Below are 26997 nucleotides of genomic sequence, written 5' to 3' on the forward strand. Positions count from 1 at the left end.
ACATACTGCAAACAATGCAAGAATTGTCTGTCGTTTCTTAAACTGGTTGCTACGGACTAATTGATGAACAGACTCGCTCACTGACTCATTCAGTGTCACTATTGTTTACAAGGTGCATGCACGTTCATGGGGAGGAGCTAATGTTAATGGGTCAACTAGACCTATATTTAATTGCACAGACTTATACTTGTATATGCTGCCAACACCACAGCCATCTACTTACACTCAGTGATTGACAGGGATCCATCCCTTGCCAGTAAAAGGGTCCATAGTTATAAAGTCTTGTGAGACCAATCCATAGCTCTCCGGCGTATCGAAATGGAATAAAATCTACATACACACATAAATTATATTTAAAAATACAGGTAAATGCTGTTCTTTATAAAATCTCTCTCTCTCTCTTTCTTTCACACACACACACACACGGTGTGGTTGTTACGAAGTCTGTGAACCAGTTTCGCTTACTAAAGCTTGCGTAGTAGTTTTACTTTAGCAGGAAGACAAATATGTAAGAGAAGGTAAAAGCATCAGACACTGCTGCTGACTTTTTTTTCACAACAACTGACCACTACTCACTCTCCACAGCTCTCTGGCGTGCTTCTGATGTAATAGTCAGCAGTCGCCCGCCCATGTTCCAGCAAGACTGCCTCGCACCGTAAGACGAGTCCAAAGTGTCCACCAGCTGAAGACACATCGGCCCGTCAGAGGCAGGGAGGAGGGTCCAGCTGGTGTTGGGACAAGCGTATCGTGGCGACACCACATCATCGCACTCGTAGATTCCGCTGGCTGGTAGAGAAAGAATTCAACTAATTTTTTATTTTTTTTATTTTTTAATTTTTTTTTCAATAATACAACATATATGACATTTATACATTGATTATTGCATTCATTCAGTATAGAAGGGGGAAAAGAATAGAAGGGGGGAAAAGAATAAAGAGGAAAGACTAGGAGAAGAGATGAAAAAGAGCATCCTAGCTTCCACTAACTGTGCTTATATTACTAATTTTTGATATGGTTTCCAAATAGCTTCAAATAGGTCCAATTTACTACTTAAAATACTATGGTATCTTTCTGTATTGTATCTGTATTTTACAATCAGTAAAAAGGCATGTATAGAGGGTATATTGTTTTTCCATTTGCATACATAAATGTAATATTTTGCTAACAAGATAATTAGGTCTAACACTTTGTCCGTACAAATGTTGTCCTGTACACCAAATAAAATAAGTTTTTCAGAAAAATTAAAATTTCTTAGTGTTGTACATTTCCCAATCATGACTAAATGTAAATCTCTCCAGAAAACACTAACATGTTGACATTTATAACAGATGACTTATTGTCTCTTCATCGTTAAGGCATATAGCACATTTGGGGGAATCAACAATCTTTCTTATAAAGAGAAACCTGTTAGTTGGCAGAATTCTATGGAGAATTCTTAACTGGAACCATTTTAGTTGGTTATCAGATGTTGTCTTATGGCATTTGTTAAATACAAGTATCCATGGTATCTTTTCAAAGGTAGAGTTCCATTTCACAATTCCACAAGGTAGGGAGTCAGAATTTCCAAGTATTAATTGTACCAATTTATTTCCTTTACAAATTATCTCCCATACCTTTTCTTTTCTTTCCTCAGTTCCTTTAATGTTTTTGATCTGTAATTTATTTTGAAACTGTTTAATTGCATTTAGAACTCCTGGGAACTGTAGAAAGTTAGTGGTCAAGTTGGGGAATTTTAGCTGAAACTCCTGGTATGTGAGATAGTCACCATTTTCTTTAAGTAAATGTCTAACTTTGTAGATATCTTCTCGTAGCCAATCACTAAAGTAAATTGTGTGGTTGCCTATAGTAATATTTATGTTGTAGAAGAGACATTCTGCATTAAATTCATCAATAGTTGCAGGTGTACATTTTGCATGCAATCTTTTAAAGTGTTTCAAGACATCATGCCAAAAAGGGTTGTGTATTCTATTAATTAATGCATTCACAAATTCACTACCTAGCGAATGTAGTTTATCAAGTTCAGGATACAAATATGATGTAGATTCCCTTAATACTGCCTTGTTGTAGAAAAGTCTCCTTAGCCAACTGATTTTCATTGCAGATAGGAAGTAATAAATATTAACCATTTCCAGACCCCCTTTTATGTAAGGTTGACATACTCCTTTCTTACTTATTTTAGCCTGCTTTCCAGTCCATAGAAAATTAAAAAATAACTGTTCAATTTCTTTCAAAAATATGCCCTCAGGGTCAGGTAGGTTATGGAATAGGTAAGTTAATTTTGACATGGCTAAGGTTTTTAAAACTGTTATTTTTCCAAATGGGGTAAGCTGACGTTTGTTCCATGAGCAAAGTAATTTTTTTTATTTCAATTAGTTTATCATCATAGTTTAAGCTTACAATACGGTCCACGTCCAAGCAGAAAGTGATACCTAAATATTTAAAAATTCCTGGATCCCAACAGAAATTCATATCACGTAGAAACCTTATACCGCAGTTTTTTTTACTGCCTATCCATATAGCTTGGGTTTTCTCATAATTCACTTTTAGACCTGACATCTTTGCAAAGACAGTGAGAATTTTAACACTTTCTGTAAATGATTTTTCACTTCCATCCAGACACAATGCAGTATCATCTGCAAATTGTGATAATAGAAATTCCTTATCTTGCACTTTTACACCTCTCACATTTTCATTTTCACGCAACATAGTAGATAATATCTCTGCACATAGTAAAAACAAATAAGGCGACAAGGGGTCCCCTTGTCTCACACCTCTATATATATGGAACCATGAAGAGTATACAGGTAGTCCTCGGGTTACGACGGTCTCGAGTTACGTCGTTTCGTGGTTACGACGCTCATTCCGACTTACGAGGTCAGTGCATCAAAGAAAAGGAAGGCCATCACCATGGAGGTGAAAGTGGATATCCTAAGGCAATCTGAGAAGGGGGAAACAGCAACAGAAATTGGCAGGTCACTAGGACTTAGTCGCTCGACTGTCGCTACGATTATCAAGGATAAAGATCCTTGAACACGTGACAGGATCTGCTCCTATGAAGGCGACAGTGATAACGATGCGTACTGTACTGCACAATATTTTACTGTACTGATGTTTATTGATAATTATGTAGGGTACTGTGTTAGGATAGGTGCTTGGATAGGCTAAGTGTTTGCAGTACTGTACTGTTATTATGGTACAATACTGTATGAACGTATGATCCGACTTACGTCGAAATTCGGTTTACGACGCCGCGTAAGAACGGATCAACGTCGTAAGTCGAGGACTACCTGTATACCATTTACCAAGACACATGAGGATATGTCAGAATAGAAAGTGTGTATCCATTTTCTCAAATCAGGTCCAAAATGTAAGAAGTTCAGTACTTTATCAATAAATGTCCAAGATATACTATCGAACGCTTTCTCTAAGTCCACCAACGGTAGTAAACCAGGTATTTTTTTACAGTTAGTGTACACCAGAAGGTCATATATCAGACGTATATTGTCCCCAATGTTTCTACCTTTTATGAAACCTTTTTGGTCCGTGTGAATTATTTTAGGCAATACCTTTTTTATTCTATTTGCGATACATGAGGATGCAATTTTATAAGTGACATTAAGTAAAGAGATTGGTCTCCAGTTTTTTATGTATTGTTTCGGTTTCCCTTCTTTTGGAATACAGGATATAATACCCTGTCTTTGAGTTATGGATAAGGAGCCTTTTAGATAGCCGTGGTTAATTGAACGTACCATGAAGATGCCAATATTTTTAAAGAAGAACTTGAAAAATTCACATGTAAATCCATCACTACCAGGGCTTTTATTATTCTTCATTAACCGTAGTGCTGTAAGTGCTTCCCCATAGGTGATAGGTCCTTCCAGTGAATTAGTTTCTCCTTTATTCAATTTTACTGCATTTTCAACCAGTGTATCTAAATCTACTTCTGTTATATTCTGCTGGCAGTATAACTAAGAAATCTGTTGATATTTGTTCTTTTAACTGTAATGGCCTTGGGAACCATAGGAAACGCAAAGATGTATTTGATTATTTAGGAAAACAGAAGTTTGATATATACCTTTTACAAGAGACACATTGGAAAACTGATTCTGAAAACTTTATAAGATCATGCTGGGGATATGACTGTTTTTTAGCAGGTGATAACACAAATAGTAAGGGTGTTGCCATTCTTTTAGCTAACTCATGTGAATACAAAATCCATAATATTATCAGAGATCTTGAGGGTAGCTACATACTATTGGATATGGAACTTTTAGGAAAACATATAACGCTGGCCAATATATATGGCCCCAGTGATACAGATAAGCCACTTTATTTCTCAAAAGTCTTCCAGCTTATTGAAAACATGGGAAATTTAGAAATCATTGTTGGGGGAGACTGGAATGTGATTTTAAACCCGAACCTAGATGCCAGAAACTACAAATGTTACGTTAATCGCCCACAAAGCCGTAATAAGATAAAAGAAACTATGATAAATTTAGCACTGATAGATATATGGCGTGAAATCTACCATGATAAAAAATGTTACACCTGGAGGAGATTTAATTCAACCCAGCAAAGTCGTCTAGATTATTTTTTAATTTCAGAATCACTGATGCCTGAAGTTAGGGATGTAAAAATTCTACCAGGCTATCAATCTGATCATTCCATAGTTAAACTAGGACTCAAGTCAAATATTCCAAAAAACAGACCTAAAAAATATTGGAAATTTAACAATTCCTTACTGAGGGATAATACTTACATTGATACCATCAGAAAGCTGATCACTGATATTAAGCAACAATATGCAGTGCCAGTATATAATATGAACAACATAAGTAATATTACTGATGAACACATTGAATTTGTAATAGATGACCAACTTTTTTTTGAAACACTGCTGATGGAAATTAGAGGAAAAACCATTGCGTACTCCTCCTTTAGGGCTAAAGAGGAAAGAAAGGAAGAAAATCAATTACTTACAGAAATTAAAGAATTAGAATTAAGCAGGAGTCTAAACCAAACTGCTGTGCAGATATTGGAAGAAAAAAAACTTAGATTAAAACAGATACGTGAAAAAAAGCTAAATGGCATGATGGTTCGCTCAAGAGCACAGTGGATATACTATGGAGAAAAACCAAGTAAATACTTCTGTAATTTAGAAAGTAGAAACTTCTTAGCAAAGAACATGTGTTCTTTGGAGAGAGAAAATGGAGATATCATCTATGAGGACATTGAAATGGTAAATGAGACAAAGGCTTTTTATAAATTCAACTAATTTATAACTTGTGTACCAGCCTTAGCGTAGAACTTAAAATCAGTTGAACTTTCTTCTCTTAGCCTCCTTCATGTGGAAATAAAATTCAATTAAACAGCTCAGTCTGTTACGATACATCCAAGAATATTGGGGAAACAAAAAATTACTTTGTCTAGCATGTTTACTCTAAGTAACAGGAGTCTTATATGAGGACTGGAAGAAAATCCACAGATTTGTTTTCAAAAAGTGGGCAAAATTCGACCTTGGTGTTGAACACGAATATCGCAGAAAGTAGTAGAAAGTGTTTTGAGAGAAGCAGTTATGCCTCATTTTGATGAGAATTAATTATTTACTAAACGAAGGCAGCATACGTACGTAGACTGCAATAAATATTTATTAAACAGTTGTGTTAACGGGTATGAGTGCGAAGGCTCATATATACAGGGATGGGCAAGCTACTTTTAATTTGTAGCCGGCTAGGCTACAGCTACTTTTTTTCAAAATGTAGCCAGCTACACTACAGCTACAATTTTCCAAAAAGTAGCCAGCTACTTTGGGCTACTTTTAAAATGTAGCCAGCTTCTTTTGGCTACTTTTAAAAGCGTGATGTTATAACAAATTAGCTGTAGCCAGCTGGCTGTAGCAACATACACAAACATCAAACATACACACAAAACACTATTACTTGCTTTACAAAGTTTTTATTATAATAATGAAACGGAGAACTGCGATATACCGACAATTTTATTTAGTGAATCCATAAATGCTTTCATTCATTCCTTGCCCCCTTCCTCCCCCGGCCTTTTTCACACAATAAGTACACGTATTTTACGATTATATTAAACATTTCTGGATCTTTTTCCTCATCCTGTTTTAGTGACAAAAGAAATTATATAAGTTTTCCGATAAACATTTGTTTCTATAACTATTTGTTCCCTATTACTTAGAAATGAAAACTAAACAGATGCTTAAGTATCAGGTACCTGGTGGAATTTTCAATAAGTTAGGTTATGTGGTGATGAAAAATGTCAACCTCTTATCAATACTGTGACAATGAACAACAGACCATTGAAATAAATGAGTTTGCATGGAATATAAGTAAACACTGCTTAATCTAATGTAGGCAAGCAGATCATAAGGCATTTTTTTCTAACACTGACACTGAAAACAAAGAAAAGAACACAAACTAATTGTTTCCAAAAGCTGATAGGGTGAAAAGTATAGTCCTGGCATACTAGAATAGACTTTAATTATATAGTAGGATGTCAAATGTAGCATATAAACACTGAAATATATTTTTCAAAAATGATCTGATACAAGATATATTTATTTTAAATCTTTAAGCTTGAATTTCTCTGCTTGTCGTTTTTGACATCCAGTCCTAAACTATAAAAACATATTTCTCAAGATTGGCTTGTGCTACAGCAGTAAAATTTTGCAATTTTGTTTAGAAATGCATAAGCTACAAAGTGATGCATTTGAGAAAATGATATAAACATTACTTTTGTTAAAATTAACATTTTTCTAAATATTTAATTGCCACATTCACACTGAGTCGGGGGGTACCATGTCTGATTTTTTATATCTCCTAGAAATCTTGAGATATCAAAACGGCTTATGCATCAGTTTTTTTATCAGTGCCTCTAAGTTACAAAAAATCCAAAACCTTTGGTATATGACTTATGGTATTGTGTAAATTTGTTTTTAAAATGCTTGTACGTTTTGAAACAAAATCGTTGATTAAAGTCACAATTTTCACTTTAGGTACTCAAAAACAGTTTTAAAGTGCTATATTTATGTTATTTTGTTACTCTATATTTAAAAACCCTTAAAGATATTTAAAATATGGATTTTAATTTTTGGAGTGTACCGGTAACCTTAAAACAAATCTACATTCTTTTAGTCCTTCATGGAATTGAATTTGACCAGAACTTTGGCCTCGAAGTTGCTGTCACGCTAGTGCGCAGCTTTGTCATGATAAGTCCTGCCAGACTGAACAATCTCTCAACCGCAGCACTGCTTGGCAAGACGGTGTTGGTGCGCAAATAAATTTGTTTGACCGTGGGATATTTGTCCAGTTCACTGACATTCTGTGACAATCCAGACATCAGGAAGGTAGTTGTCTCAGGGATGCCGGTAACGTCTTGTTCGTTGAGTACTTTTTCGTGCTGTCGCACCCATTCTTGCATTTGAAACTATAGCCACATTTTGTGGCTTCGCAAAATGTAAAAAATTTCAAATAAGGCTGGAAATTGATTGTTACGTCCATCTTCGTTTTTCAAATCGCTCCCGCCACATGGACGACCCGGTACTTCCGGTTACTGAGCGTGCGAGTCACGTGGTGTCTGGCTGTCAAGACACCGAGCAGTGAGAGCAGTGGCTGTCGTCGTCTTGCTGACACGCTGTCGACGAATGGTCGTGTAACCAACACGTCAAATGGCTACGTAGAGTGGCTGTCGTACCAGAAATAACACAGAGATTGAATTCCACACTGAAGTTTTCTTTAATTCAGTATCGTTTTCTCAGCAGCTGGCCTAACTTCTCTCTCTCTCCAATTCACAAAGAGGTCCACACCACTGTCAGCCTGCTATTTATTCTCCCTCCCTCGAACATTCTAGCACAGACATTCTATTTCGTCGCAATAAAGACATTTTTGAACATCGCTACATTGTTGAACATCATTTCCTCCCTCGCACAAGACATTTTACTGTGAACATTGATACATTGTTGAACATCATTTCCTCCCTCGCACAAAGACATTCTATCTTTTACATTGCTGCCGTGCTGAACATTCTGGAATATAGATGCAAATCTACAACCCAAAGACATTATACTTTGTACACTACTAGAGTGCTACAGTCGTGAAAGTAGCCAACATGTAGCCAAGCTACAGCTACTTTCTAAAATGTAGCTACGGCTACAAGCTACTTTTTTTTAATTTGTAGCCGGCTAAGCTACAAGCTACAAAATTTGTAGCCGGCTACAGTAGCTGTAGCTAGGCTACAGCTACTCCCCATCCCTGCATATATATATATAAACCCATTTAAACAACGTACCAGCCAGAGAAAAAACCTATAGTCTAATGAAGCATTGCATCGTTTATTAACTTTAGAATAGTTATTACTTATTACTTGTCGAGGACCATAGGGCCTCTACAATTTTAGCTTTACTCCCTTGGAAATAAAAACGAAATACAAGAAACTGACTTTCATCTCCTGTTAAGATACCTTTAAACATATTGAGGGAACATACCAAATGTTACTAATCCTAGTATGTTGACTCTTATATAATTCATTAGTAACTGGAAATTTTGCATAAGAACTGGAAAAAATACTTAGCTGTTAAAAGTTATAAATCTGTAACTTTAACGTGTATAATGTGTTGATACTGGAAAGTTCGACGAGGGATGCAGTTATGCAGTTAGAGGTCTCATTATTAGTACAGTAATTTATTTGCTTAATGCCAGAAAATATGCTTTACATTGAAAGTCATGGAGGATCCACCATTTGGAAGTTATATAGCAATAGGCTTTCTGGATCTTAAGAAAGCCTTCGACTGCGTGATGCATGTGCCTTTAAAGAAATAAACTTAAGTAACCCACATTTAGTCATAATTGTGTTTCATCCTCATCTGTACTAAAGCCATCTAAAAAATACAAATGAAGTTTTACCTCCACTAGAAGAGATAAAGGTGCGATTCGGGGACCGCGGCGATAAATGTCCTACTCGTACTATGATCGGTCCCCCTCATGTTGGACAAAATCGTACTTTATCTTGACTTTTAGTGAATACATAGTCACTCACTCTGGAGAGGTAGCATTTATTGTCGTGTTTACCCTTAATTGGTCTTTGTGTGACACCCAGCTCACGTCAGTGGCTCCTTGTAGTTGTTTGTATGCATTGTATTACGAGCTGCTATTTTACTCAATCTGCTTGTGCACCTGTTCTCTGATTTGAGCAATCGGCCGGTAAGTGTTAGTGTCAGGACTTACCCTCAATGCCGTCGGAGAAGCTGACCGCAGTCTGGTAAGTGGAAGGAGTGAAGGGCGTCTGGGCGTCAGCAGTGTCCTGTGCCGTCAGCACCAGCAGAAGTAGCGACAACCAAGCGGCGGGAGCCATCGTCGTCTTCACACCTGTCTGCTCCCCTTCGTAAAGTACATTCACCTGTTGAAACACCTGACCTATATGCTGGTCACGTGATCAAGCGAGCATCTCAACAACCAATGAGAAAGCCTTTCTATTACAGTCTTTATTTCTCTGACGTCAAACCCTCTGTTACAGTCTCGACTACTTGCAGAGGCTACATGAGCTACAAAAAAAAAACCGTGAACCTTTTGCGACCTTCTTAGTGACAAATAACATGCAAATGAGATTGATGAGATGCAATTTCTCAGGTAAGTGCGCAGTTCCATGTAAATAGAATAAAACCTGCTACCACAGATATTTTGTAACTGTTGCATGAATGTGGTATCAACAGTTGGTGGCATGAACCTTCTTTCATCACAATTACAGACTAGCCGGAGTCAAACACGGAGGTAAGCTCGAAGCTGTTGACATGAGATCGTACAACTGTCATGAATTTGGTTTGAGAGAAGAACATACAACTGTCATTAGCTTACTGTCACAGAACATCCAGCTGTCAGAACTTTGTATTCACAAGATCGTACAGCTGCCATGAGGTTATTGTCAGGATAGAACATATAGTCCATAAGTCTGTTATAAAAATTGAACAATTAAATATTAATTACATTTTCTTTTATGAAAGTTATAGCTCCTGGTGCCATTGAAGACCCAATCCAAGATGAGAGTAGAGGAGTCAAGCAGCCTACTTTTGTCGTAGGACATGAAATCTTAATTTCTTTCAAAAATTCCCAGTGAGAACTGCTATGTTCAAAGGGTTTTATGTTGTAAACTGACAGGAATTTTTAACATTTTTTTCTCATTTTTGTCATACGTATGTTATAATAAACTTGTGCTACAATGCTTTTCTGGTTTTTAAATTAGTTTCCCACCTAAAATGAAAATTGTCAATATCGTATGGAGCTTTGTGCAGGATGCTTCCTTAAAACTGTGATTCCTATCACGCTCGTCAGTCAAAACTGGATGTTTAAACATGAGCAGCAGTTGTTCTAGATACATGTGTGGTTTGTGGCAAAAAAAAAAAAAAAAAAAAAAAAAAAAAATGCAAGCAAAAGTATGTTACAGGTACTCACGTACGCGCGCGCGCACACACACACATACACATACATGCATATTTCGTGCTATTTCATAACCAAAGATTGTTTAGCAAAGGACGGACATTCGGATGACTATACTGTTATGTTTTAGAATATTTCTTTCTGTTTGAAGAAAACGGAAACCTTTTCGCAATGTAGAAGCAAGGGATAAATATCGTGATCCTTCTCCAGTCTCCAGTTCTCCCCAGCACCTAACCCCATCAGTCCATCAAGTCTTCCCTTTCGATAACAGGTCTATGTGTGTTGTAGTAACAACTGTGAATGTTCCAGGGACTAAAAAAATAGCTTCAAGTCAACGTAACATTTTAAACCGTCTGTCTGTCTGTCTGATCGGCCGTTCTCTTGAATGTAAATTGTTGTTTGTGAGTGCGTGTGTGTGTGTGTGTAAGGGGGTGACTGTGCGAGCACGTGCGCGTGAGTGTGCCCGTTCGTTCGTGTGTTTGTTAGAATATGCTACCCACCTGTACACACAGTCTAGAGTGCGTGAAGTGCATGTGCATTGTGATGTTAGCATACGAGCGTGTGCATCTCCTATAAATCGTACGCACATGTGTTCCTGTTACTTTCTCGTCGTTTTGTGCTCAACGACTACCTACACACATACACACCCCCTACATTGCAGTTTAAGGCAAGTCTCATGACCCCTCTCACTTAGTTCAGGGTTTAATTTTCTGTTGTTATCGTCTCCTGTTTCCACCTACACAGCCCTTGTACAGCCATACAACCCGCGATAAATGTCAGGGCAAGATGGTTCCTAGTCACCTAATCCCCAGACACTTCATCCCCGACACTTCATCCCCGACACTTCATCCCCTAGACTTTTAATCCCCAGACACTTAATCCCTAAACTAAATCCTTAACTATAAAAATTATGAAGTCAGCGAAAAATGTAACTGAAATTCAAATTCAAATCATGCTATTAACTTCAACGTCATTTGAACATCTACAACATTAGTTAAAGTTCATATAAGCTAGTAAATTTAATGTTCTTCAACAATATGATATGAAAATTGTTGTTGAGTGTCGGGGATGAAGTGTCGGGGATGAAGTGTCTGGGGATGAAGTGTCTGGGGATTAAAAGTCTAGGGGATGAAGTGTCGGGGATGAAGTGTCGGGGATGAAGTGTCGGGGATGAAGTGTCTGGGGATTAAGTGACTGGACACCGGGCAAGATGACACGTCGGCAAATCTTGTTTCTCCTCATAGCAGTCCATCAGTCGTGCAACTAATCCGACTGTGAACCAAGATAAGCTAAGCCAGTGTCATTCTCTGCCAAACCTACGGTGTTGCAACCCTCGAGGGTGTCGGTGTACAGAGAACGTGTTACAGAGGACGTGGGCACTTCTAAGGAATGAAAAGGGATTTTTGTAAATAAATTTTTTGACCGCATGTTTGAGTGTCTGTCTTACAGTATATGTTGTATGCCTGTCAGACTGCTCCTCTAAACGTTTGTGTGTGTGTGTGTGTGTGTGGGTGAGCAAATGCTTACATTCGTGTTTCAAATGTCTGTATGTACATTATAAGCCTGTACTCATATTTAAATGGCCAAGGCTTCATTGGCAAGTTCTACCTCTGTGTATAGTTATTTCTTGGAATACATCTGTTCGTGGATGCTCTCAAGGTGGACTAAATGCGACCATCGATGCTAAATAATAAAAAAACTTTTAAGCTAAAAAAGCTAAAAAAAAAAAAACCTAGCACGATGCTAAATAATAAAAAAAATTTTAAGCTAAAAAAAAATAAGTGGAAAATAGAAGTGAGTGATGTTCAGTCACACGGATGGCAAGTGGTTACTTGCAGAGTAACGAAGACGTGCACAAACGCTTCGATTCAATCGAAATATCATGGTTTCTAAAAACACACTTGGCAACACTCGTTCTAATCTCAGGCCGAGTGCATCAATTCATGGACAACACTCTGCTTTTCCACTGACAGAAAAAAAATTACTGCTTATACTCTCCGTGATGCAGGACACCAAAACAAAATAAGAAAAATCTAATGAGTCCCTGAAATTCTTATCAGAAAACTGGCTCAAGCAGGTATTAACATCACCCCATAGATGTCACGCATCACTGAGTCTTAACAATCACCGACATAACAACTAGAAGACGTCTGGGGAGGCGTTCACTGGGGCACACTCCCCCTACCCTCCATACAACTTTTTTCATAAAAATGTTGACCCCTAATTCCCCTCAGGAGAGTCAATAGGCGTGCATGTATACTGCGTTTCTTTGAAGTCTCATCAAACTTAAAGCAGAGAAATGTTTGTAATCGTTTAGAAAAATTATTCTGTTCCGCCTACCACACTTGTATACAAACACAAGCTTACAATCCCGTTCGCACACACACGCGCGCGCAAACTTATAAGCACAAGTAAAATGATATTAACCGTAACAAATACAGAGAAATGCTTTATTGTTATTATCATTATTATTTGGATATGTGTTTACATGTCTTACTATAAAGTGAAGAATGTATGTATTTAATAAACGTCTATGAAAACATGAAAACTCAGGGGAATCGGGAAAAACAATTCTCATTCCTTGCCAAACATAGAAAATTTTTAACTTTCTCAAAATAGAAAATCAGGTAATTTACTTATAATGACTTTTATAAAATGTCATTGCATACAAAAAATAGAGTTAAACGTTTCTGAGAGTAAGAAATGTATATTAATATGTTTACATAAAAAAGCTAAATATGTTTTGTTATATGTCTGCTGTCTATCAGACTGAACTATTGCTCATGTGTCCACCATTATAATTTGATGACTGTCATTGGATCTTCTTTTTCACCTTTAGAATGTAAAGATGGATTTTGCAAGTGGAGTTGTTTTGCACATGTCAAATAAGCACGAGAATCTCTCCATCATTAATTTCTCCTTCTGTCCCTCTGTTTCCTTTCAGCACACAACCCACACCCCACAATGTTAAAAATAACTTTTATTCATTAACGTAATGCGTTTATCAGAAAAAATATTTATAAAAATTTTTAGAATTGTAAAAAAAAAAAAAAAATTCAAAAATTTACACAAATGATTATGAAATGAAGAAATGAATCCAACAAAATGTACTGTCAACATTGTGATTGTACGGAATTTCATCGACAACCCTCTGCCTCCAATCCTCACCACCAAACAGTTTTCCGACAGCAATTTCTTTTCTCTCTATATATATATAGTTATAGTTATAGATATAGTTATAGATAAGGTTGAAAGGGCTTATAAAACAACATTAGAAGGTGTTTTAACTATCAAAAACGAACCTGAGAACGAATAAATCAACAAATAAAAGTTTAGACACTAAAGCCACAAAGAAGAGGCAGGAAGAGAAGCGTTGCCCAGACAACCTGATGCACTGTGTTAGTAGCCGCCATGCTGGCTGTGGGCTTGGTGTCCGTGCTGCTGGGTTCTGATGACAAAGAAGTTATTGTATTGAATATAAAATTTCTTTTAGGGGAGGAGAACTTGAAACTGCACTCTACTGAGATGAAAAGAAAACAGTTTAATGAAGGAAACATGACAGATTACTGAAAACATGGACATTTCTATTATAATTCATCTGTTAATCGCAAATTCGACGTTCCTAACAGATTTTTTTTTTAAATATTTGATTAAAGATGACGTTTTGTTACAGGGATTAATATAGTAAAAGATTTTATGGAAAATGTTTTGGCCAATTTTGATAGTAATTATGAGTTATAAGTAAACTTGCAAAGCGAAGGTATTAAACATAAGTTTGTTTACCTTACTGATGAGAAACTGTCTTGTAAACCTGTGACATCCTATAGTGACCTATGTATGCATAAACAGTTTTATTAATTTTTTTTTAAAATAATTGTCTGATTGCAGACTCACCTTTTATGATCGTGACCACCGCGGTAGCGAACTCTGGTGAGTTGGCTTCTCGCTTCTTGCGGAACCTGTACGAGGTGGTGGTCCAGTAATTGTAAGTGGAGGTGTCCCCGTAACTAGAGTTGCTGTCCCCGTAATTAGTGATGGTGTCCCTGTAACTAATGGTGGTCAGAGGTGCCATTCTCCTCGTATTACATCGCTGTGACGAGAACAAGAAAAGCATCATGAAAAAACTTCTAGAATCGCATAATCTAGAATAAACCAAGAAAATTTTAATTATCACTTATAAGTCTTCGGTATCATATGGAGGTGATAAACCCAGGCAGAGTGACTAAAGAAAGGTCCACACAGAATGGTTGTTATTTAAGCATATTTATTAACTAATTTATTGACTTTGTTAGGTTACATTTCTCTACTTGACTAGCTTACATCAGTGCACAGAGCGTCCTCCCGAGTGAAGCAGAACTGGAAGGAGCAGACGATCTGTAGAGTGTTCTGACCGGCAAAGGCGAACAACTGGAAGGGATCGGATTTAACCGTGCCGTTATGTCCCCTGAGTTCAGAGATGACAGTGGATCCACCTGCTGGACAGCTACACATGAAAAACAAACAAACAAAAAATTTAGCGTTAAGTTTAGTTACAATTATATTTACTACATAAGTCTGCGTCTGATAATAAACAAATGCTATGCATCATTAAAAATTTTAAAGTATTAATTGCACAAATTAATTTCTGTCAATATTTGGTATTTAATATTTGAATTAAGTTATTTTCACTTGAATTTGGAATAGTGTGCATAAATTAAAAGTGCAAAATATGTCTATTTATCGGTAAATTAGAGAATGACAAATTTTGTAAAGATGTCAGAAAGACAGAGGTCTTCTGTTTACTCCAAATATGGTATCTCAGTGTTTAAATATTTGTGAATGAATTTAGATTATTATTTGCTGACGGTTGGATTTAGAGTATATGTACCAATATTGCTGTTCATTATTATCAATGTAGAAGACATACTGCAAGTGATCTGCTCTGTCCATTGTATAAAAGAGCGAGAAAGATAAAGCTTTGGTTTTGTGCAAAACACTAAAGCAAGATTCATACAAATATTTTATATTAATCCAAACACTTTTAGAATGAATTTGTATTTGGCTTCAACCAATGAAACAATTTTAAAGATTTTGTATCTTTTTATCCCTCTTAATTTAGAAATTACACAGTGGAAGTAATCCACGTATTTATCTATCTGTATATGAAGTTGGTACTTGAATCTATACTTTTTATATCTATGTATATGTAGCATTTTAATATCATTGTTCTTCGCTCACTTTTGTGGGACAATAGCTTTTGAATATTTAACGGCAAAGCCATCTAATAAAACTCTCATAGCAATAAAACTCTGTTAAGACTCTGTTAAAACTCGAAAACACTCGTCGATCACTCGCAGAAGAGAATGACATTGATAGTTTCTTCAGACAGAGAAAAATAAGTACATAAAACTGGAAATGATCAGTTATCTTCTCTCACCCATCAGAGTCGGTCAGAGGAAGCTGGTAGAGACCATCTCCGGAACTGGCGACACAGTCGTACGGAGACACTCCCTGGGCCCTGAGACCTGTAAATACAGTAATGAGCGCCGCGCTTATGATGATGATTATTTGTTTTTTTTTTACCAGAACTGGCTGACCTGTTTGGTCATTTGGGCACTGATGATCAAGGACAATCGATAAGCTCATAGGCTTCCCACTAAAGCCTTTTTGAATGGCGTGAAGAGTTATTTCTGTTGCAGTTAGTCTAAAATTATTATCGTTACACTTTTCTCTGTAGGTGCCCATGATAAGCACCCATAAGCAGAACTCTTTGGTTGGATTTCTCGTCCTACAAATACTCTTTCACTCACTAGCTTATGATTATGATTATTATTATTATGCAATCAGCTCTCTAATATCTCTTCCTCACTCTGGTTACCTGGTGATGTGGTCAGTGTCATGCGCAGTTGCACGTTGGCGCCAATCTTTGCCCTTGTGAGAAGTTGTCCCGAGTAGGAGTCGGTCACAGCCAAGTTCACGAACTCGCGAGAGTTCAAGGGTTTTTCCACTGAGGGGAGGGCATTGTTTGGTTGATCACTTTCTCTGTGAAAGAAAAGCGAAGTACACACATACAGTAGTATGGAAACTGCTCTAGGGCCTTAGAATGTGTAACGATGCTCTTTCCTGTTTTATAATGAGTATGTTCTTTAACTGATATTTAAATGGGCTCTTAAAACTTCAAAAACATAAGGTTTGATATTTATTAATTTAAGCTTACAGAAACAGAGATAGGCAGAGAGAAAAAAAAGGAGAAGCTGGAGTAAATGTGGGTTCGATATGCATACACGGCAACGTTCTGTGACTGTGTCTGAACCGTGCTGTCCGCCTGATCGAAGTCACATGACAGCTCCACCCGCCGGTCAAGGGGAAGCAACACTCCTTTTTTCTCTTGTAGGTTCAACAGCCACTTGTAGGAGTTGTGTCCCGTCTACACAGAACAACTTTCACGTTATACACACGGATCTCTCTTAACCACAACAACCCCCACCCCCATCCCACACACACAGAGTAAGAAAGAGGGACATACGCAGGTCCCACCATTACACACACGACTTTCACTCCCAAACCATGGAGACACGAAATAACCACAAAAACAAAAAAAAAAAAAAAAAAAAAAAAATCATGCACTTGCACGTTGGTTCCCTTCTATACTAACTTATTCAGCCTTATAATTTGTACGAGATATTGTCGCACCGTGTACACGTACCCGATTGCCCCCGCAGACAAAGCCCACTTGCCACTCGTTACCCCGGGTGACGGGGATCTTGACGGAGTAGACGCCGGTGTCGTCGTACCACATCTCGGAGCCGCTGCACCAGAGCTGGGGGGTGCCGGCCTCGTCTGTCAGCTGCACCGTCTGGTACTGGCGTCCGAAAGGGTTAATCCTCACCAGCGCGTAGCGACCCTCCGCCGTGTTGTTGACGCAGTAGTAGATGACCTCTGCCCTCTTCACGCCTGAATGTCAGACGTAATAAAAATCAAAGCATATGTTGACAGCAACAGAATGGATCTGTGGACAGAAAGAGACCAAATCGTTGATAGGAAGGAGAAATAATTAAGATTTACATGCTAAACACCTTTTTTCATCATTACGGTGCTTGTTTTGCGTTCAGATGATATCTACTGATTTTATTAATATTGCACTATTTTATTTGGACATTGTCATGCAGTGTCACAAAGTAGAAATATTTGAAGTAACATTTCACTGCTTGAGTGGGGTAACCTTATACCATGCCGTGTACATAGCCTACAAACTTTCCACTTTACTTACTGGCGCTGGTCCTCAGTTCATCTCCGAACTCACTTCCATCTACACGCCCACACTTCCTCGCTTATCTTCTGACACCAAGCTTCTTCGAGTTCGACTGACTAAGACAATACGTATGGACAGATGTCTTTCTCCTTCCAAGCCCCATTAACTTGAAACGGATTTCCCGTCAGCTTTCATCAGTTTGATTCTCTTATCACCTTTGAGGTGCATCTTTTCAGAACGACGACTTCACTGTGAGCCTGTCATGACCATGAACGTACATAACGTGTGTCTGTAATTTACTTTGTATATGAGTGAGTGTATGTTGTAGAAGTGAACCTGTTTGTTATATGAGAATCTGGGTGCATGGTTGTTGATGATTAAGTCTATGTATGATTTGTGTAAAGAGCTATGAGCAAATTTGGGGAAAGGCACTATATACATTATTATTATTATGTTTATGTTTATGTATACCATTGAGTATTTATGTATACATATATGTTTATGTAATCCATTGTGCAGATACAAAGAGCAGGTAAAACTTAAATGAACGAAGAGAGGAGCATACATTCAAGTGGACAGACATACACGCAGACAGAGAAAAAATAGAAACAGTACGAAAGAAGGATGCGTAAATAAGAGGCACAAAGACTCGAAGGGCTGCCATACTATCTGGCATCCTCCTTAGGAGGTTCGCATGTATGTGAGAAAAGGTGTAGGTGTGCATGTGTGTTGAATATCTGTTATGAGTATATCTGGCAATTATGTTGTGTTATGCTCATGTGTTTATTATGCTCATGTTATGTTTGTATTTGTGGTTGGGCTCGTAAGCAAACGAAAAATTTCTGTCTTGGACTTCCTCGGAATAAAGTTTGATTTGATTTGAAAGAATTAGTTAAAAAAAGAATCAGTCAGGAAATAACATGCAGATAGAGTGATAGAAAAATCAGAATTTCCGCCACGTGGATTAGCCTCCCCAGGTTCACAACAATCTTAAAATGATAAAAAGATATGTGGACTTTTTCAAGTACACAAATTTCAGATATAAAGACAACCCCTCGCTCAACTCACGTGTGTAGCAGTAGGGACCTGTCCACCCTGCCTCACACCCATACTTGCACGGTTGTCCCTCTTTGCAAGGCTCTCCGTAGCAATGGCAGGCCTGGTCACAGTTGTCTCCCACAAAGCCATCCACGCAGACTATAGAAGCAAACAACATATGCGACAGTTTTCTCCCCTGCTGTTTATCTCTCAACTTTTACTTACAGGTCCACTACAAGGCCTGGCAAAGCACAGTCCAGGATGCCATAGGACGATGGAGACGTGAAGACGTGGAAACAGAAATCGAACTCATTTACAAGCACAGCTCCCAGCAACAGCAGTCTCCACATACAGTCTCACGAAGGTGGATAGTATAGGGTACTTTTTTGAAGGGGTGGTCAAGGTACGGAAAGGGGAGCAGTTGTTAAAATTTGATGACAAGTGTAAAACTTTAAAGTTAAATTTGAAATAATGCGCATTCAGTTCAACAATATGGGTGACATCACCTCACAGTACCTACACCTTACGTGGACAAGCATTTAAACACTACCTTTGTCTCTTTCGCAGATGTACGGTTTGTTGTAGTAGCAAGGTACTATATCCCACTTTCTGTAAGGGTAGGTTAAGTAGGTGCAATCGTATCCACAGCAATGATTGATCATGTTTGAGTAGTAGTAGTCATTCACATACTGCAAACAATGCAAGAATCGTCTGTCATTTCTTAACTGAGTAAACTGGTTGCTATGGACTAATTGATGAACAGACTCGCTCACTGACTCATTCAGTGTCACTATTGTTTACAAGGTGCATGCACGTTCATGGGGAGGAGCTAATGTTAATAAGTCAACTAGACCTATATTTAATTGCACAGACTTATACTTGCTGCCAACACCACAGCCATATACTTACACTGAGTGAGTAATATTGCCCCAGCCCTTGCCAGTAAAATGGTCCATAGTTATAATCTCTTTTGAGACCAATCCATAGCTCTCCGGCGTATCGAAATGGAATGAAACCTAAATACACACAAATTATATTTAAAAATACAGGTATATGCTGTTCTTTATAAAATCTCTCTCTCCCTCTCTCTCTCTCTCTCACACAAACACACAGCGCGGTCTGTGAACTAGTTTCGCTTACTAGAGCTTGCGTAGTAGTTTTACTTTAGCAGGAAGGCAAATATGTAAGAGAAGGTAAAAGCATCAGACACTGCTGCTGACTTTTTTTTTTTTGGCACAACAACTGACCACTACTCACTCTCCACAGCTCTCTGGCGTGTTTCTGATGTAATAGTTAACAGTCGCCCGCCCATGTTCCAGCAAGACTGAGTCGCACCGTAAAACGTCTCCAACATGTCCACCAGCTGAAGACACATCGGCCCGTCAGAGGCAGGGAGGAGGGTCCAGCTGGTGTTGGGACAAGCGTATCGGGGAGACACCACGTCATCGCACACGTAGATTCCACTGGCTGGTAGAGAAACAACTCACCATATCTATATATAAATATATACACTATATATATCTATAGGACCTGTGGTTACAAAACGTGAATTCAAATCTGATTATTCATTATCATTAATTAAATAAATAATTTAATATCATTATCTTATATTAGTGTCACTCTAGTAGCAATATTTGTTAAAGATCTTGATGTAAATATCTACAAGGTGTAGTGCAGGGGTCTCAAACTCAATTTACCCGGGGGCCACTGGAGGCAGAGTCTGGATGAGGCTGGGCCGCATCAGGTTTTCCACAAGAAAAGCTCTTACAAAAACATTCCAATGTCAAAAACAGGCCTGACGAGAGGGGGGGACAGGGGGGTCTGGTGTACCCGGGGCCTCGGCTGTCAAGGGGGCCCGGCCTTGGTCAGTGGATTTTTTGTTTCTTCTTCTCCTTTTCTTTTTCTTTTAAAGAAAGGTCTAAGGACAGAACACCCAAGCATTACACATGCAGAAGTTGAGTTTGAGCGTAGATATTGAGATTCAAATTGTAAACATACATCATATACTGGGAAAATAATTTACAATTACAAGTACAAGGGGCCCGGAGAGGTCTGTCCCGGGGCCCGAGCTGGCTCTCGGCGGCCCTGGTCAAAAATGTCTTATTTTTTCATCTTATTAAAATATAAAAATAAATTAACAAATTTATAAGAAAAAATAAATCAATCAGTAATAAATAAATAAATGAAAATGAAAATATAATAATAATACAGCAGATATAGAAGACTGAAGAAAATATAGTTGCTGACCAGAGAAATATAATTATTATTATTCAGATTCAATGTCTGTATTAGCATTTCTTTAAACATTTAACTTTCTGAACATAAATGGAACATTGAACATACACTGTTTTGAACATGGCTTCTTCTGCCTACTTCTTGCTGCTAGAGGTCTGCAGCGCTTACTCTCGCATAGCCGAGCCACATTTGGCTTAAGGGAGGAAGCAGTTGAGACCCTCAGTACGGCTTGAAGATGCTCATCAGTAAGTCTGGATCTTGTACTTGGACTTATTGAAGTTCAAGGTAGAGAAGAGCTTTTCGCACAAGTATGTGCTCCCAAAAGACACATGGTCCGCATTGAACATTCGGGAAAGCTCAGGGAAGCTAGGGGGCCATTCTCTCAAAAATTGCCCGAGCTTGTCTGCTTTTCCACTCACCTCCCTGAACTTGGCTTTGAGTTCAGAGTTGCACTGCAGGTCAATGAGCTCCATTTGAAGCACAGGAGGAGCATCTGCACATAAAAGGAGAAGGGGTCCGCAAAAATTTGAAATGAGGTTTCTGTGCGTCTTGAAGTCTGCAAATCTGTGATCGAATTCCTCCTGTAGCTTCAAATGACATCCACATTCTCTTCACCGCTGAACGGTGTGCCTGCATCCATGAGTGCCTTGCATGCTGGGAAATGGCAAAGGTTTGTCTGAGAAAGCTGGGCTTTCCATAACATAAGTTTTGTAGAGAATGCTCTCACGTTGTCATAGGCAACACTGACAAGTTGCCCCTGACCTTGTAGCTTCTTGTTCAGTACGTTAAGCTCATGTGTCATATCAACCAAAAAAGCTAAGTCCATGAGCCATTTTGGATCACTTAGCCCAGGAACAGCAACCCCATCTTCCTCCATGAAGGCTTTCACTTCGGCTCTCAACTCAAAAAAATCTCTTCATATGTTTCCCCTGCTGAGCCAACGTACCTCGGTGAAGTAGAGCACATCCCCATATTCTGACTCCATTTCCTCTAAAAAAGCACGAAACCTTCTGTGCTTTAAGCCCCTGATCTGATTTGGTTGATACATTTCACAACGATAGACATCACATTGTCAAACTTCAGGCATTTGCTGCAAAGGGCCTGCTGATGAATAATGCAGTGCAGAGCAATGGCCTCCTCCACACCTTCCTCTTCCAGTTTTTTTGGAACAAGTGCACCAGTCCATTTTTCCTCCCTGTCATTGATGGCGCTCCATCAGTTGTTATTCCAACAAACCTCCTCCAAGGCAAACCGGCATTCTCAATGGCATCACACAGCTGGTGAATATATCTCCTGAGCGGTGGTCTGGCCATGCATTGGAATCACTGTGAGCAACTCCTCTATGACTTCAAAAGTGTCATCAACACCGCGGACAAAGACTGCGAGTTGGGCAGTGTCGGTGATGTCTGTGTCTCATCAAGAGCGACTGAGTATACACTGAAACATTTTGCTTTCTCACACAGTTGATCATAAATGTCACTTGACAGGTCAGAAATGCGCTCTGCTACGGTGTTGGCAGAAAGGCTGATGTTGCTAAACTGACCTTTCTTTTCTGGACAGACAATACATGCAGCCTGTAATATGCACATTTTTAAAATTCACCTTCTTTGAATGGCTTTCCTGCTTTAGCAATCATCTCACTAACCACGTAGCTAGCTTCGACTGCTGCGTCATTCTCTTTGGTTGCTTTCTTAAAGAATTTTGTTGCCTCAGTAGATATGTTTTAAGATTAGCAACCGGTTGACTCTCTCATCTCCCTGGTATTTTGCATACTCCTCAGCATGTCTAGTTGTGTAATGACGTTTCAAATTGTATTCTTTGTGCACTGCAACTTTCTCTGTGCAATAAGACACGTTGGGCTGCCTCTGTGCTCAACAAAGAAATATTGCTCTTCCCACTTTTCCTGAAATTGTCTGTGCTCATCACCAACCTTTCTCTTAACTGCAGGCTTTGAAAAAAAAAAAACATGTTTGGAGCTGTGCGTAAAGTCTTTTGCGGGCTCACTGTTTGTGCAATGGCAAACTTAAACTGACTTTCGTTCCGCACACCTCATTGAACTACCAACACAAACGGCCTATCTTCACCACATACAACTTTACGTTTCCTCGAGACGGACCTCCTTTCGCCAGCGAGCAGTTTGAAAAGTGAGGATTTTTCTCACGCAGAAGCTAAGATGTTTCTCCCTCCGCGTGGCGTGTCTCCAGTCCTCCTTTGAAGTTGACCGATTCAGGGAAACTGGCAGACACCCAACTTTTCCCCGGCCGTCCGCTTGAAGTCGGCGGGCCACGTGTCACTGGTCAAGATTTATGGCCACCCGCCCGACATCCAGAGGACAGTTGACAGAAACTGGAAGTTGCAGACTAAGGAGCGAGAGAGGAGAAGATATACAGTCAAATCTCCCTACTATGCATCCCCTACTATGCCACTCTCGTATTATGCCACTTTGCTCGGTCCCGACTATAAATGTAAAAAAAATCTTACTATGCACCCCAGACTCTCGCTACTATGCCACTTTTGTGTGACTGTTAAAAGACACAAGTTGTGAAATTCCACGCAGTGCTAGATTATACTGTATGGTAGTGTAGGACATCGCAGTTAGGTGGATGGAACCTAGCACGCACACAGGGAGGATGGCGGCTGTCGCTGGCCGGGTGACAGCCACATGACAGGGAGAGCGGGATGGGGTCGACTAGCGACAGGATGCAGGTGCGCGGATGTGGTTGCCTGGTTGGGAGGGGTGGAGGATGAAGAGGTGAGGGGCCGAAGAATGAGAGGAGACAGCTAGCGCAGCCGACGATTCTTGAGAGCTTTGGACTGACGGGTAAACTTGAGCAAATAACCGTTTTTACGAACCCTCGCTACTATGCCACTCTCGCTACTATGCCACTTTTGCTCGGTCCCGTAGGTGGCATAGTAGCGAGATTTGACTGTAAACAGTATCAAACTCGGGCCGCACTAACATGAAACTTTGATATTGAGGTGGGGCCGCAAACTTTTTGTTTCGCGGGCCGCAGTTGGCCCGCGGGCCGCGAGTTTGAGACCCCTGGTGTAGTGAGTTGTTGTAGGTCTCGTATTATCTCGTGTATGAATGGTGTCTTGTGTCTGACGTCTTGTGTGCGTCACTTGTTCTACGTCACTTGAAGCAAAAAAAAAAAAAAACAACAACAAAAAGACGTCATATACAAGAGAAAATTAGCTGCTCTAAAAATAGCCGAGTGAGCGGGGAAAACATAACGGTCTTCTTCGCCATCTTTTTTATGAGTCTCTCAGTGACATTCCTCTGAACTTGTGCCTCTTTGATTCTATTCACCTACAAATCTCTTCATCGTCATCGTCATCTGCGGGGGCTCTTCGAGCGTTGCGTTGTGTGTGTACTACGTCGTGCGTAAGGTAAGGTAAGTGTACGTTCGTCATTGTTCTTGTTCTTGTATTTAAAAGGGAAAGTGCTTCCACCTTAAGGCGATTTCGCATTGTGGGGGAGGGGGCAAGGGAGGTTAGGAAAGGGGAAGAGTTGGGAAAGTGGGGGAACCAGTGGTAAAAGGGGAAGGGAAGGGAGAAGGGATGCCGGTCATGGTTGCGCGTGCTGTCTATTGGAGCCCTTTACCATTTTAGGTGCTGCGTTTTGGATGTCCTGGATGCCTGCCAAGTCCGCAGTGGTGGTGTGTTGTCCAGGTTACCAGATTTTTTTCGTTGCCATATTTCTATAACCTAAGCTTTTATTTAACTGAAGGTATTATGCTTATGCTGTTTCTTTTTTTAAAACTTACTCAGGGTTACCTATTACATATATAGAAGTCATATTACATATTACACGTCCTACTATATACCTCATGGAATATCGAGGAAACAACAAAGAATCATAAAATCCAGAATGTTTATTCTTATTTAAATCATTAAAAATATTAGGTTTTCCTAAGGATTGGAAAAAAATTAATATATGTACATCACATATGAATGCTTGATTCATGGGATGAACACTAAATAACGCAATGTTTCTAACTAAACTTGCTGTCCCCTGCTTACCATATATGTAGTCCCGTCATATCCAACCTACTGCCCACCTGCATCGCTTATCTGCGCGAACGACACGCCGTGTAAAATCTGTTTCACGGGATTTTTTCCACGATGAACTGTTGTCCTATCTTAGAATTATTTAATCCTGCCATCTTGTTTCTCGTTCGCCTCTTTCGATTTCCTACAACAAGCGATTGACCACAATATTTGTCTCCACAGACTGCAGGACTTACCCACAATGCCGTCGGAGAAATTGGCCGCAATCTGATAAGTGGCGTTGGTGTCGAACGTTTGAGCGTCAGCAGTGTCCTGTGCCGTCAGCACCAGCAGAAGCAGCGACAACCAGGCGGCGGGAGCCATCGTCGTCTGCACACCTCTCTGCTCCCCTTCGTTAAGTACCTTGCACCTGTCAAACACTTCGCCTACAGACTGGTCACGTGATCAAGTAAGCACCTCAACAACCAATAAGAAAGACTTTCTACTATAGACTTCACTCTGTTGATTCTGACGTCAAACCCTCGTTAACCCTGTTACTCGTTTTTCTTTGTACTGCAGCGGTATCGTTCTCAGAATTTGCACAAAGAGCCTACAGAGCTCAGAAGGCTACAGGCTCAAACCTCTCATGCTCTGTACAGGATGCTTCCTTGAAACTGATATTTGAATCAAACTCACCAGAGTCAAAACTGGATGTTTAAAGATTTAAGTTTTATGATGAACAGCAATTGTTTGAAATATATGTGTGTTTGGTGACCTTAAGTGGAGGCAAGTATATTATAAGGGACGCACACACATACACGCACGCACACGTCATCTCAACAACCTAAGAGCCTCTAGCAAAAGAAAGGAATGCTGGAAAGGCCGCAGTGTTATTTTTTAAAAAAAATTTCTGCTTGAAGAAATGTGAAAGAGCTTCGCAATGTAGGAGCAAGAGGTTTATTTCGTAACCTACTTTACATCTTAAGTTCTCCCCAACGTCTACCTACATGCCCCTAACCTTTCAAGAACAGATCATATCGCTTTATATTCGCATTTGAATGTCCCAGGGACTGAATTTGCTTTCATGCGTTAAAATAATATTTAAAAATAACTTCCAGTCATGGAAAAGTTTCTGGCGGACCTTTTGCTTGAATGTGAATTGCTGATTTTGAGTGTTTGTATGTGGGTGTCTGTGTGTACGCGTGCGTGCGTTCGTGTGTTTAGGAATATGCCATACCTGCCTGTGCACACAGTCTAGTGTGCATGAAAGTGCATTTGCATTGTATTTTTCACCTGCAAGCGCATGCGTGTCTGCAGTTTCCCAGAATTGTGCGCACATGTATTACTGTGTAATCATATACTGTATTAAGTTTCTCGTGGTGTCTGTACAACAACTGCGACTCCTATCCTCGCCCCCTACATTGTATGTGACTGCGGTTTAAAATAACAGGGGTCAGCCCCGTAATTCCTGTCACTTTGTTCAGGATTTGATTCTCCATAGCTAACGTCTCCTATTTCAACCTACACAGCTCTTGAACTGCCCTCCAAACTTGAAGATATGTCAATGAACGACGGCAAGTAGACAAAATGACTCGTTTCATAAGTCCGTCAATCTTGTGCAGCTCAGACTGTGAATGTACGTGATAAGCAAAGACCAATCCCTCCCCACCGCAAACACTCTTTGTGTGCTTCTTTACTCTGTATAATAACACTTCGTGGACTCAAAACAGACACACCCTCGTCACAGTTGGTGACAGTCTTGGTGTTGCAATTCCTATGTCACAGTGCAGACCAGAGTCACCAAGGACGTGGGAACTTCCAAGGACCACAAACTGATGTTTGTAAATTGAGTCAAGTGAACATGCAAATAATCTACGTCTGTCAGTGTTCAGTTCCACATTCCTTTTTGCCTGCATGTTTGAGTCTATGTTTTAGTCTATGTGGTGTTGCTGTCAGGCTGCTTGTCTGAGCTTGTGTATGTGTGTGATTGTGTTTGTGTTTGTGTTTGTGTCTGTGCATGCAAATGCTCATGTAGGTATATCAAATGTTTTT

The 26997-nt window shown here is 39.4% G+C and overlaps 2 protein-coding genes across 2 annotated transcripts; both read right to left on the bottom strand.

Moving 5' to 3' along the window:
* Positions 1–568: 568 nt before the first annotated feature.
* On the bottom strand, positions 569–9426 carry LOC112573765. Its single transcript, XM_025254356.1, has 2 exons — positions 9246–9426; positions 569–786 (listed from the first exon to the last, which is right to left on the bottom strand). Exons 1-2 carry the CDS (start codon positions 9370–9372, stop codon positions 569–571), a joined length of 345 nt encoding a protein of 114 aa, XP_025110141.1. The 5' UTR covers positions 9373–9426.
* Positions 9427–13687: 4261 nt separating this feature from the next.
* On the bottom strand, positions 13688–25425 carry LOC112574009. Its single transcript, XM_025254786.1, has 12 exons — positions 25203–25425; positions 19978–20187; positions 19630–19736; positions 19271–19409; positions 18751–18879; positions 17137–17384; positions 16715–16857; positions 16309–16472; positions 15868–15955; positions 14772–14934; positions 14346–14541; positions 13688–13899 (listed from the first exon to the last, which is right to left on the bottom strand). Exons 1-12 carry the CDS (start codon positions 25327–25329, stop codon positions 13784–13786), a joined length of 1830 nt encoding a protein of 609 aa, XP_025110571.1. The 5' UTR covers positions 25330–25425; the 3' UTR covers positions 13688–13783.
* Positions 25426–26997: the final 1572 nt, after the last annotated feature.

This window comes from Pomacea canaliculata, linkage group LG10 (genome assembly GCF_003073045.1).
Source record: "Pomacea canaliculata isolate SZHN2017 linkage group LG10, ASM307304v1, whole genome shotgun sequence".
NCBI classification, from domain to species: domain Eukaryota; kingdom Metazoa; phylum Mollusca; class Gastropoda; order Architaenioglossa; family Ampullariidae; genus Pomacea; species Pomacea canaliculata.

What these genes read in the sequence shown, in the direction of transcription:
- LOC112573765 (XM_025254356.1), bottom strand. Translation starts at nt 9,372, where the DNA reads ATGGCTCCCGCCGCTTGGTTGTCGCTACTTCTGCTGGTGCTGACGGCA. An exon ending in CTTCTCCGACGGCATTGAGG is followed by an intron (nt 787 to 9,245) that starts GTAAGTCCTGAC and finishes TTTCTCTACCAG; the next exon opens with CCAGCGGAATCTACGAGTGC.
- LOC112574009 (XM_025254786.1), bottom strand. Translation starts at nt 25,329, where the DNA reads ATGGCTCCCGCCGCCTGGTTGTCGCTGCTTCTGCTGGTGCTGACGGCA. An exon ending in ACGCCAGAGAGCTGTGGAGA is followed by an intron (nt 19,737 to 19,977) that starts GTGAGTAGTGGT and finishes GTGTGTATTTAG; the next exon opens with GTTTCATTCCATTTCGATAC. An exon ending in TTGTCTGCGGGGGCAATCGG is followed by an intron (nt 16,858 to 17,136) that starts GTACGTGTACAC and finishes TGTTCTGTGTAG; the next exon opens with ACGGGACACAACTCCTACAA.